The 12,198-nt window shown below is 48.0% G+C and overlaps 1 protein-coding gene across 9 annotated transcripts in view; it reads right to left on the reverse strand.

Annotated features, from left to right (window-relative positions):
• EPHX2 (epoxide hydrolase 2) overlaps positions 1–12,198 on the reverse strand; it is a 101,531-nt gene that overhangs the window by 23,166 nt on the left and 66,167 nt on the right. For 7 of the 9 annotated variants that reach the window (XR_014787021.1, XM_084829514.1, XM_084829509.1 and 4 more), the window contains 6 exons: positions 11,176–11,261; positions 9,050–9,161; positions 4,677–4,751; positions 3,745–3,796; positions 1,553–1,655; positions 431–500 (listed from right to left, as the gene is read on the reverse strand). Coding sequence is in view for 8 of the 9 variants with exons in the window: in XM_084829514.1 (XP_084685640.1) it covers positions 431–500; positions 1,553–1,655; positions 3,745–3,796; positions 4,677–4,751; positions 9,050–9,161; positions 11,176–11,261 (498 nt within the window). In the remaining variant the exon portion in view is untranslated. Of the gene's footprint in view, positions 1–430; positions 501–1,212; positions 1,336–1,552; positions 1,656–3,744; positions 3,797–4,676; positions 4,752–9,049; positions 9,162–11,175; positions 11,262–12,198 lie in introns of those variants that run through there. The other 2 variants (XM_084829517.1, XM_084829516.1) reach the window with 2 other exon arrangements.

Here is a 12,198-nt window from a genome sequence, read left to right on the forward strand (position 1 = left end):
CCTCTTCAGGGACAGTGTATTAGATAATCACAGCCACATAATCCAGCTTCTATGAGTGCAGAAGCCGGGCTGCCTTGATGGAGAGCTTACTTATCGCTTAAGTGCAGGATCCACACCTACACCTGCACTTAAAGAGGGGGCACTGAAATGGGCAGTGATGACGGTAGCGGGGCCGATGCAGCGCAGTGAGTAGAACACTGGATGTGGCACAGGAAGAGCCGGAGTTCAAGCCCCTCACTTCTGTGGAGCTCAATGGGTGACCTCAGCCTAACCTGACTCGCAGGGCACCGAAGATAAAATGAAGGGGGGAAAGGGGGCGGGGCCAGTGAATTTGGGGTCTTTGCACTAGGCAAGAGGACGGAGGGACTATAGACAAAACTCTCTCTTTTGAAGGAGACAAGGGTGTCACGTGTTGCCCTCCAACCTGTACCTTTCTGCCCTGTGCAGAGGCATTCCAGCGCCAGTTTGCCTGTAGGTTTCGGTACCAGTTCAGTGGCCCCCTGAAAGAGGGAGAAAGAGAGAGGAGCAGATCGCTGAGATGACCTCTTTGTGCTGTGGCAGATCAGGGAAAACTTTCATATTTGCATCATCTAACCCCTACTGCCCAATTAGGAAATTCTATAATGAAATGCCTCCAAGAGAATTCTGGAATTAAAAACGAGATCCCAATGACTAATGCAACACAGCTTGGGCCTTCTGACCTGTGAATAGTAAAGGTGTCTCATCTCTGAGGTTTGCCAGATGAGCAACAGTAGTGCCAGGCCATTAGGGATTGATCATTAGCACCCTTTACTGATAAGAAAGGAATCCAGATAAGGACGTGCCAATGTTAAATTTGTAATAATGTCTTCTACTTAGCATCGTTGAAGAGGACAGCATAAAACAATTAGCTACATAATGAGGCTAGATGGGCCATCAGATAAGTAACCAGGAACTTTATACCAGATAATAAATACAACAAAATATGTAATAAAAAACAAGCTCACAAGACAAGATGATATCCAAGAAATATTTTTATGTCACAAACATATCCGTAACATGTCAAGGAAGTTTAAGGTATTTATATAAGTATGTTGCTATGCTCGTTAATGTTGATAAGAAGCTTAATACCTCAATAATCTTATTTAGACATATGAGGATTCAAGGTAAAATGCTATCTTTAGAATTCTCAGATAAATAACATAAACAGTAGTAAAAACAGTTTGAACATACTTTATAGTGTCCAAAAGGTATATAGAGAAGACTCAGAGCATGCAAGAGTGGGAGCGAAGCTAAGCAGGTCTGGGCTTGGTCAGTGCTTGGAGCGGAGACCACCTGGGAACCACATGGAGCCACCTTGAGTTCCATAATGGAAGAAAGGTGGGATATAAGCGTAATAAATAAATTAAGCAAGTTATTTCTCTGCTATATGAAGTCATATTTCATAGACCACATCCTGAACAGGCACAACCCCCTGACCCTAATGATGGCAGAAGGCCCCTCGTGGATACTTGCCCAGCAAAACCAGAAACAGCCACTCCCACTCCCTTTTCCCCTCCACCTCTCCCAGTACCTGAATCCAGACTTCTGATACTGCTGGACATAGTACTGGAGCACAGGCTCTGGCAGAAGAGAACTTGAGGGAGGGTCTTCAGGAAGTCCCACCAGCAGCCCTCCTGCGGTATAAAAAGGAAGGTTGCAATGAAATAGGGATGTATGAGAAATTTGTTTCAATTTGTTTTTGATCAGGATTTTGCCCAGTTCGCACCTTCTGCACCAAACACGGACTGGGATGCACTCTGTGGTCAAAGTCCATAGATTCCAGAGCAGACCACCCCAAAATGCGTACTTCGGAAAAACGCGCACAAATATGCTTTGATCAATGGCAGAACACGTGCATTTCAAATTTGATTCATACATTTGGAAAAATATGAATGAAAATAAGCACGGATTTTCATGCGGGAACTTGTAATCTGATACGGTCTCATGTTGGAACAAGCTTCGAGATGGAGTTGGAGAGCTCGAATTTTGCTGATTTGCACATCCCTAAATGAAAATGCTGCTGTGGTCAGTTACAAATGGCAAGCCGAGAAGTTCCAAGTAAGAACATTTCCCACTGAACAAGTACCCTTGCGTGCCTGACAGGACAAACCACTCTTCTTCTGTGTGCTTCATTGCATATGTTTGCAAGCCTGTCAGTTCAGCATTATACTGTTTCCTCTCCTTGAACAATTTTTAAAATCTCACTTACACTAATGTGTCAGTGTAGAGACCTGAGGGTGAAGTGTGCTGTATCAGCACAAACGAGCCACGCGCTTGGTTGCCCAGCAGAGATGAAGAGGTCGCGCTCAACTTTTAAAGGCCAAATTTAATTCCACATGAGCGGCCCAGGAACAGACCATCCTGTCGCCAGCTTAAATTCATTCAATGTGCTACTTTTAGGTAGGAAAATTAAGCATCAGGCCGGATGCTGGCCTCAGCTGAAATGGCAACCGTGAAGTGGCGTTGTCCAAATCATAGAATCATAGCATAGTTAGGTTGGAAGGGGCCTGTAAGACCATCGAGTCCAGACCCTGCTCAATTCAGGAGTCAAAGCATCCCTGACAGATGGCTGCCCAGCTTCATCTTGAATGCCACCAGTGCAGGAGAGCCCACCACCTCCCTAGGTAATTGGCTGCATTCTCGTATTGCTCTAACAAGTGCAACATCAACTACATATGTGTGGGACAGAGACAGGCTTATGGTTAATCATAGAATAGTAGGGTTGGAAGAGGCCTACAAGGCCATCGAGTCCAACCCCCTGCTCAATGCAGGAATCCAAGTCAGAGCATCCCTGACAGATGGCTGTCCAGCCTCATCTTGAATGCCTCCAGTGTGGGACAGCCCACCACCTCCTTAGGTAATTGGTTCCATTGTCGTATTGCTCTCACAGTCAGGAAGTTTTTTCTGATGTTCAGCCGGAATCTGGCTTCCTGTCCCTTGAGCCCATTCTTCCGTGTCCTGCACTCCAGGATGATCAAGAAGAGATCCTGGCCTTCTTCTCTGGGACAACTTTTCAAGTACTTGCAGAGTGCTATCATATCTCCCCTCAGTCTTCTCTTATCAAGGCTAAACAGGCCCAGTTCTTTCAGGCTCTCTTCATAGGGCTTTGTTTCCCGTCCCCTGATCATCTTTGCTGCCCTCCTCTGAACCCTCTCCAGTTTGTCTGCATCCTTCTTCAAGTGTGGCGCCCAGAACTGGACACAGTACTCCAGATGAGGCCTAACCAGTGCTGAGTAGAGGGGAACTAGTACTTCCCGGGATTTGCAAGCTATGCTTCTATGAATGCAGCCCAAAATAGCATTTGCCTTTTTTGCAGCCACATCCCATTGTTGGCTCATATTCAGCTTGTGATCGACAACAATTCCAAGATCCTTCTCGCTTGTAGTGTTGTTGGTTCACTACAGCTAACATCACATCCACGCACTGCTTCCTGGTTAGGAAAATGGAAGGTGGACTTCTGCACTTCCATTCTCCTCCTGTGCTTTTGGGGATCAGGTCTGTTCTGTCTAAATCAGGGGTATGGAACCTCTTTCAGCCTGAGGCCAAATTCAAAACTGGAGAAGCTCTAACAGGCCATATTCCAGTGGTGGGCAGGGCCAAAGGCAAAGGGGGCGGGGTCAAAAATACCAGCATATTTTAGCTTCGAGGTTTGCCTTGGATTTTCTCGGGGCGAAATTCCATGGCAGCTCTGCTCCTTCCTCCATGGGTGCTGCAGTCTCTTACCTCGCTTCCGCACACTGGTGACATCAAGTGAAGTGCCCACCTCCATACGGTCCTGCAAGGAAAACATTCTAAATGAACTGTGCGGAATTAACTGCCAGGTCAGTATAGGGGCCGGGGGGGGGGGGAGGAGGAGGGAGAGGGACTTGGGCAGTGAGCCCCGGAGCCACACTGAGTCAGTTTGTTTATTCATGGGGACCTGTACTGAGTGTTAAAAAACAGACATTCTGAGCCAAGTTAACCCAAATTTCAAGCCAGGGAAAGCTGAATTTTGCACTGATATAAAATTGTATTTATGTATGTATTTATTATTACATTTCTACCCTACTTTTTTCCTCTTGCAAGGAACCCAAGGCCCCTTACATGATCGTCCTCCTCTCCATTTTAATCTCACAACAACACTGTGAGGTAAGTTAGGCCAAGAGTCAGTGACTGACCCAAAGTCACCCAATGAGCACTCTAACCAGCAGAGGCTGGTGACTCCAACGTCAGTGAGGTGGTGAATCCGCTCTGGCTTTCAGTCAGAACTCTAAAGGAGCTATCCAATGTGTGAAGTGGTGAGAACTCTATCTAAGGCTCAGCACCTTGGATAGCTCCTTTAGAGTTCTGACTGAAACCTGGAGTGCATTCAACACCCCACTGACATTGGAGCCACCAGCCACCACTGACTCTAACCACTACACCAAACTGGCTCTCTACAAATCTGCAAAAATTGTATCTACTGCAAAACACCCATAGATCCACAAGGAGGTCCTAACCTCCCTTCTGCCTGTCCCTGTGCTGGACAACTATTCACTGCAGCCCTTCCTGGCCGAACCTAGGGGAGAAGGCATGACTTGCTGCCAGGAACAGGTCCCAGCATCCCTCTGGGTAGAAGTCCATTGTCAGCCATTGTCGCAGGCCCCTCCTTCCTTCCCTCCATGAAGGGGACAGACCTCCTTCTTGAACGACCGCACCATGATCTTCAGGGCCCTTTTCACATCCTTTTCCAATTCAGCCTCTGCAACTCCCTGCAGGGAAGAAAACCACACACGTAAAACAGTAAATAGCTCTCTCAGGTTGCAGCGAGGAGAGCTCTGGTTTACGGTAGGGATGGCAGAGAATTTCTCCCCGAATCTTCGGGAGGCCGAATGCCAACGCATTCGGCCCCCCGAAATTGGTGGGGAAATTCTCCACCGGCCCCCCGCCCCCCCCCCCGGGACGGGACTTACCCTGGCCGAATGTCCCTCTCGGCGGCGGGTCCCGGCGGCGGTTCGGCGGGGGCCGGTCTCCCGACAGGCTGCCGCCGCCGCCATTGCAAAAAAAAAAAGTAAAGCAAAAAAAATACCACACAGCCATGATAGGCTACGTAACGATTTACGTAGCCTATCACGGCTAGATTTCCAAAGTCAGCCGTGATAGGCTACATAAATCGTCACGTAGCCTATCACGGGTGACTTTGAAAACAAAAAACAAAAACGCGTACGCAAATGGTGGCGGCCCATGGGCGCCGCCATTTGCGTTCCTTATTTTGGCACGTCTAGTCTACGTAAAGATTTACGTAGACTACGACGAAAATAAGGGAACGCTATCCCCAACATTTGAGATCAGCAATAAAGGAATAACAATCAGATCGTGCCAGATTTTATAATCCCTCATCACTCCAGGCTGACGGAGCCAGTCAGCTCTTATTTCCAATTGCTTGAACGCAGCTGCATCATCAGACCTGTCGTTCCCTGTCCCCTCTCCCAGTGAATAACGTAGACCGTTCTTGCAGACCTAAATTGGATTGCTGCTGTAGCCGAGTGCAGCTGTGATTCAGCACTCAGCCTCAGCACTATTTCTTCCAAATCTCGAAGGCTGAACTGCTGATGAGGTGGGATTGTTGGCCATATGCAGCTTACATGGGGACAGGAGAGCAAGAGAGAATCCTTTCTTGGCCGTGGGCAGAGCTACCAACTCTGCGTCTCAGAGCTAAACTACATGCTACATTAAATGTGTAGCTGACCCTAATGTATTCTTCTTTAGTGTAAGCAGGTGGGACCACTGCATCCTCCAGCCACTGGCACAGGGCAGCACGGGGCTGAGTCTGGCTGGCTTGATCACTGAAAAAGAATGGCCAGGATCCTGACAAAAGAATCTTGATGTTCCTGAATGCCTGCAGACGTTTTCCTGAATGGGCTGTTCACAGGCCACAGTGGGGTCTGAGATGAGTGTTCTGCAGACGTGTGCATGAGAAACACCACACTCACCTAAGGTGGGAAGAGCCCTGCTGCATCATACCAACAGTCCATCTAGCCAAGCCTGGGGGGACCACCACTCAGTGGCAGAGAACATGCAGAAGGGTCCCAGGTTCAACTTCCATGTATCCCCAGTGAAAAAGGAGCAGGTAGCTGGTATATGGAAAGAGCCTTCACTCCTCCAGATGCTGAGAAGCATCCTGTTTCTTACACTGGCCAACCAGATGCACAGAGGCTCTCCCAACAGAGACAGGAAAGGGAGAGAGAGGAGAGTCTCTATAGTTCAGTCTGCCCTCCAGATGTGTTGGACTACAACGCACAGCCCCTTGCTGGCTGGGGCTGCTGGGAGTTGTTACATTTGAAGGGCACCAGGTTGGGGAAGGCTGCTCTAGCTGGAATAGAGATTGCAGCTTTTGTTGGGGATGGGGAGGATGAAACATAAACAAAGTATTACGAAGAGATCCCCTAAGCTTCCAATGCCCTCTCATCCAAAGGAAACTAAATCCAGTATCACACACTATACGCCCCCCCCGCCCCCCCCCCCCCCCCCGGGAATGCCTTGCCACTCGGGGAAGCATATAACGCTGTATTTTGTCACACAATTGTCAGACTCTATCAGAAAAGCCGCTGTCGCACAGCTATCAGGACTCCACAGCTATAGAACACATACAAACACAAACACACATGATGCGGTGTTGATGATGAGGGAAGGGTGGCGGGATTGAGACATCAACGCAATATGATATGCGCAGGATGTTTATGGCTTGCAGCCAGTGCATTTTACACGGTGTGCTTCCAGACAGAGGGCTCCTATTGCGAACAATCAAGGCATTGTGCAGCTGCTCCATCTTTTCTTACTTAACTCCTTCTTTCTAGTAAGGGGCAGAAAGAGGGGTGGGGAACTTGGGAAGAACAGAAAAGGAAGATGTCATCTGGACCCCCTGGAAAATTCGGTGAATGAGGCAAGGCAATTGCACAATAAAAGCTTTGTCTGGAAGCACCCAAAGTGTTTTACCACACAGTTATAAAACTTGCCACGGCCTTGGGGGCCAAGATTTGGCCCATGGGCCGCCAGTTACCCATCCCTCACTAAAAATCACTGCTCCCAACCAGCACTGAGACGACTGGTTCGGTCAGGCCACCCGCAATTATAGTTTTCTCTACTGAGCAATCCAGAGTAAGTGACAGCATTTTTTAAATTACTTTTTTCCCTAAAGCAACAGATGCAAACTCTTCCAAAGGTGTAAAACTGAACACACACACACTCAGAGCAAAGGGCTGAGATGGAGGATGATTGGGGAACAAAAAATGCATTTGCATAACAGAAGCCTGCTTAAAACAGCCCTGGAAAGCAATACCCTTGAAATTGGGCAATTTCAATAATTCATCCCTTTAATCAAAACTGCCAGCCTGGCAGGAGAACGACAAGGAAATGCACTTCAGATGCCCAGAAATCGCTTCCAGCTAGGCTGTTCTCCCCCACACCCCCAATGCAGCAGAGAAAAGGTGCCTGCTGTACGTTGCCCAAAGCGAAGAAACCATGCAGCTTCTTTTTCCAGCAACAAGCCGGAGTGGCACAGCCCTCTCCGCCAGAAGTGAGGCCAGCCACTTTGCCCTGAAAAAGGCAAAATTACAGCTCCCCAGAGAAATGAAAAATAGACCTTGTTTGGAAAGGAAAGAGTTTTATGGCAACTCTGAAAAGCTGGACTGGGCTTCTGAGACCAAAATATTTCTATATATATATTGCTAAAACGCACAGACATGCCACAAAAACAAAACAAAAACACTCCCACCATGCTGTGTGCCAAGAAAAGTCAAATTCTGCAAAGCATGATTGGGTGGTATTCCTTGTGGTTAGAGAGCTGACTGCTGGGGCAGGGGGGACAGTAGGGGACAAGTGGGACACATGTTTTCCATCTAGTATACTGTCTCTCTCCCTCTCCCTCAACTCCCTCTCCAACATTATGAATACAAAGACTACCACATTTTCCTGTACTCTGCTTCTCTGCCTTAAAAGTGGACCTGGAGTTCTAACATCTGGGTTTTGTATTTCTAAAGCAGCTTTCTCAAACTGGGTACCCTCCAGATGTGTTGGACTACAACTCCCAGCTATGTTGGCTGAGGGATGCTGAGAACTGTAGTCCTACCCATCTGGAAGGCACCCAGTTCCAAAGGCTGTTCTAAAGGGAGGTCTCTCCCTTTTCTTCTCTGTCCCAGCCATGCCTTTGGGAATCCAAGACTCTATCACATGGCAAAGTTCTAACTGAAGCCTGCAAGAACATCTTCATTCCATCTGCAGACAAAAGGTAAATGAGGCTTAACACCTTTGCTCAAATGACAAGCTTTTCCTCTCCTGAACCACCACATCACTACATGCTATCACGTAAAGTCCGCTAGCGCACTCAATGCCCACAAGACAATGGTTAAAAACCAAATGTCCAGAACTCCCTACATGGCAGGATGAAGACAGGAAGAAACTGACAGCCAGAGCGTCAAGAACAGGTCTGGGGTCTGAATGGGAACCTCACATACCACGACTGAGATACAGAGCCTGAACGAGTTCTGAGGACTCTGTTCTCTCAGGCCTCAGGGCTGCTTCAGGCATGCACAGAACCATACAACATCAAATGGCAGGCAGGATGAGGCCTCTAGGTTGGCTAGGCCAGGAAGAAATAAGAAGCGCCTTTTTGCAGTTGCCTGGCCTACAGAGCAGGAAGAGGCTCCATTTCCTGCACTTCAGGGTCTGACTCGAGTACCAGGGAGCCTGGACTGGAACGCCCGCCCCCCCTCAAAATCTGGATTTGTGTACACAGTGGTGGCTGGTACCCACTGGGGCTGGTGGGGTGGAGGACAGGGCAGATGCTCAGTGTGCTACTGAGATTGCTGGAGGAATACAGGAGAAGAGCACGTGTGGCACTTGGAAGCAGAGGAGCAAATGCACCTGGTTTTGGGGATCTCTCTGCCACGAGAGGGTGGGGGCCAGGCAGGGGGTCACTGCCCCATTTGCCCCAAATACAGAGCCGCCTCTGCATGTATAGACTTGACCTGGCATCCAGCCAGTATCTTTTGCTAGCTCACATACTACTCACTGGCTCCTGGAAGTAAAGCTGATAATCGAAGACAGGAATGGATTCCAGCAGCTTCATTATATCCACCTTAGGATTTGCAGGCTTGTAGGGCGTATTGAGCCCAGCCACTGCCCTAAAACAGCAGAGCAAGAGATCAGAAAAGGGGCAAGGGGGGTTGACACAACACAGCATATTCTAGAGGGGCAAGCCCATGTTTGTCTGTTGCGGAAAACAACAACAGTCTTATGGTCACCTTGAGTGCCATTTTTTGGCGGAAAGGCAAGATATACAATCAATCAAACAAACAATAATACTGAAAACTTTAACTAAGTTGCCACAAACAGCGGAGAAAGTTGCTGTTTTGTATGATGTGCCCAAACTACTAAACATTGTCAGATAATGCACATGAAGTGTGGGCGGCTGGGGGAGAAGAATGCTGCAATGGTTTGAGAGGCAGACCAGTGTTGACCATGAAGCTGACAGGCCGACTCTGATCCAGTCAATATATCTCGCCCTCAAATTGGTGTGGTGGTGGGAGAGAAGCACGTATGCTGCCTGTAGCTCCTCAGAGCAAAAAGGGATAAAAATTTTATTAGTAATAACTAGCAGAAAGATCAGTGAAGAAATGTCAACCAAGGCTTCTGGGAAACTATAGAAAGTAGGGATGCTGGCGAAATCTGCTGCAGACTCAAATGAGGAGTGATTCCAAAGAATCCGACCTCCGGAGTCCACGGCGGACCGGCCGCACTTACCTCTGGGTCCGGTGGAGTTCCTGCGAGGCAGCTCTCCAGCTTCCTAAAACATGCAATACGCTAATGGTGGCTGCCATTAGCTTATTGCAGGAAAGTTACAGCTGTAAATGGTGTATTGTATGCCATTTGCGGTTGTAAAGCACTTACTTTTACCTACACACAGCCGTAAGCTGCAATTTAGGTAAAAATAAGTGCTTTACGGCTGCAAATGGCATAAAATATGCCATTTACAGCTGTAATTTTCCTGCAGAAGGCTAATGGCAGCCGCCATCAGCATATCACATTTTTTAGAAAACCAGAGAGCCACTCCGCCAACTCCGGTGGACACAGCAGGGCTCTGGAGGACTCTGCCGGGCCCCAAGTGGCCTGAATTGCCCCACAATGGACCCTCCCTCCAGAATGGACAGTGGGGGGTTCATACATCCCTAACAGAAAGGCAAAAACAGTGGGCTACAGCGACAAACTCGTCCCCTCATCCTCCCTGCAGACCTTCCCCATGCCCCACCTCCGAAGGGTCCCCCAAAGAAAAGGATCTAAAAACAACACAGCCATTAGGCTATAGTGTCTCATGTTCAGAGAGTGCGCCATGTGCAGTTCTGGACAATCTGCTCTCAAAAGATGAAACTGGTAGACAAAGACACACTAAAGAGAAAGCCAACCAAAATAATCAGAAGTATTTACAGATAATTTAAACTTATGAATCATGGCAAGTGATAGCGGCCATATGAAGAAGGGGAAAAAATCAGCCATTTTCCAGAAATGTTTGGCAAGCAGAAAAATGGTAGATCAGCACTTTTAAGACAACCTCTTTACCAGCATTGCTATGCAGTTAGTGCGCATGCATGTCTTTCCCAAAGAAGCGACCGCACCAACAGAATGGGGTTCATTCTCAGGATGCCCATAACATAAAATAAAAAAGAGCTGTGCAGGATCAGACCAAAGGCCTACCTAGTCCAGCAGCCTGTTTCCCACGGTGACCAACCAGGTGACTATGGGAAGTCCACAGACAGGACATGAGGTGGGCAGTAGCCCTCTCCTGCTCGTATTCCCCAAGGACCAGTATACAGAGACATACTGCCTCTATACTAGAGGTAATATATATGACTAGAGAAGAAGTAGAGTGACAGGTGCATACAATACATTAAAAGTGGATCTCAGGTCTGAAAAAGGTTGAAGGTTACCAACTGATGCCAAGACAAGGCACCAGAAGAGCCCAGATTTGTCTTCCTTATATGTTTATTCTAGGCTAAGCATGGGGATTTCCTCTGGCTCAGAATAAGCACCACAGCACTGTTAACATCACCGCCTGTGTATCTGATCCATGGTCACCATAAATTCAGCATGTGAATGCTACAGAGAAGCCATGGACTACTGCAAGAATAGTGGCCAACTTACTTGACCCGCTCTGGATAAAAAAGAGCCATGTTCCACACAGTGGCTCCACCCCAATCGTGACCAATGAAGGTAGCCTGGGAGATGCCCTGGAGGAGAGGGAAACACAGGACAAGTTAACAGTGCTCAGATGTTCTTCCCATAAGCGCAAGGTATATTTTCTACAACACTGGTCTTCAACTGGTGGGTGCAACTTTACTGAAGGTGGGTTACAGCATCACAATTATCTTTTGGAAAGGAAAGGAGTGCAACATTTGGGCACAGCTAAGTAACAAGTCATTATCACCTGGTAAAATTGTTCCCCATTTGCACATCTGCAGGCAGGGAATTGCAGGATTGAACCCCCCTCCCATCCCTCACCCCCAATATGAAAAGCTCCCCTAACATGGAAAATGAATGCCAGGGAGAAGCTTAGGGACTAGAATATTTCTCCCTCAGTTTAATACAAGCGAGCATTCAATCCTGCAGCTCCCCACTTGAAGCCTTCAGTGGTACAGCCCAGGGGAGTATGAGCCTGTGATGACCTTGTTCATCTAGAGCAGCCCACTGAGAAAGAGAGAGAAAGGTGGGGTGGGGTGGGGGGGAGAAGGATAAATACAGACAGGCAAATATGACAAAGTCAAACAGAAAAGTTAGTAGTAGGTCACATGTTGCAAGGCAGAATTAAAGGTGGGTCCTTGATCTGGAAAGGCTGAACCCGCTAGTTTACAGAGATAATCTTGGGGACAGGTAGATAGTATACAGTACATCTGAAGGTGCTTTCAGACGGAGGGTCCTTAGCACTACCAATCAGAATGCACTGTGTAGCTGTTTCGTCATTCTCTTCTGAACAGATCTCCTGCATTAAGGAAAAAGATGGAAGAAGCAGAAAGAAAACACAGGAGGATCCACTGCACCCCGGTACATGTCCATGAACGAGGCAGGGTGATGGCACCGTAAAAGTCTCATCTGGAAGCACCCTGAGTCCATCCATCTAGCCTAGCGCTCTCTAGGCTAGGTGCTCTGTCTTGAACTAGAAACACCAAG

Source organism: Heloderma suspectum, chromosome 1 (assembly GCF_057233095.1).
Source record: "Heloderma suspectum isolate Gila_16-S chromosome 1, 16-S_ref, whole genome shotgun sequence".
NCBI lineage: Eukaryota > Metazoa > Chordata > Lepidosauria > Squamata > Helodermatidae > Heloderma > Heloderma suspectum.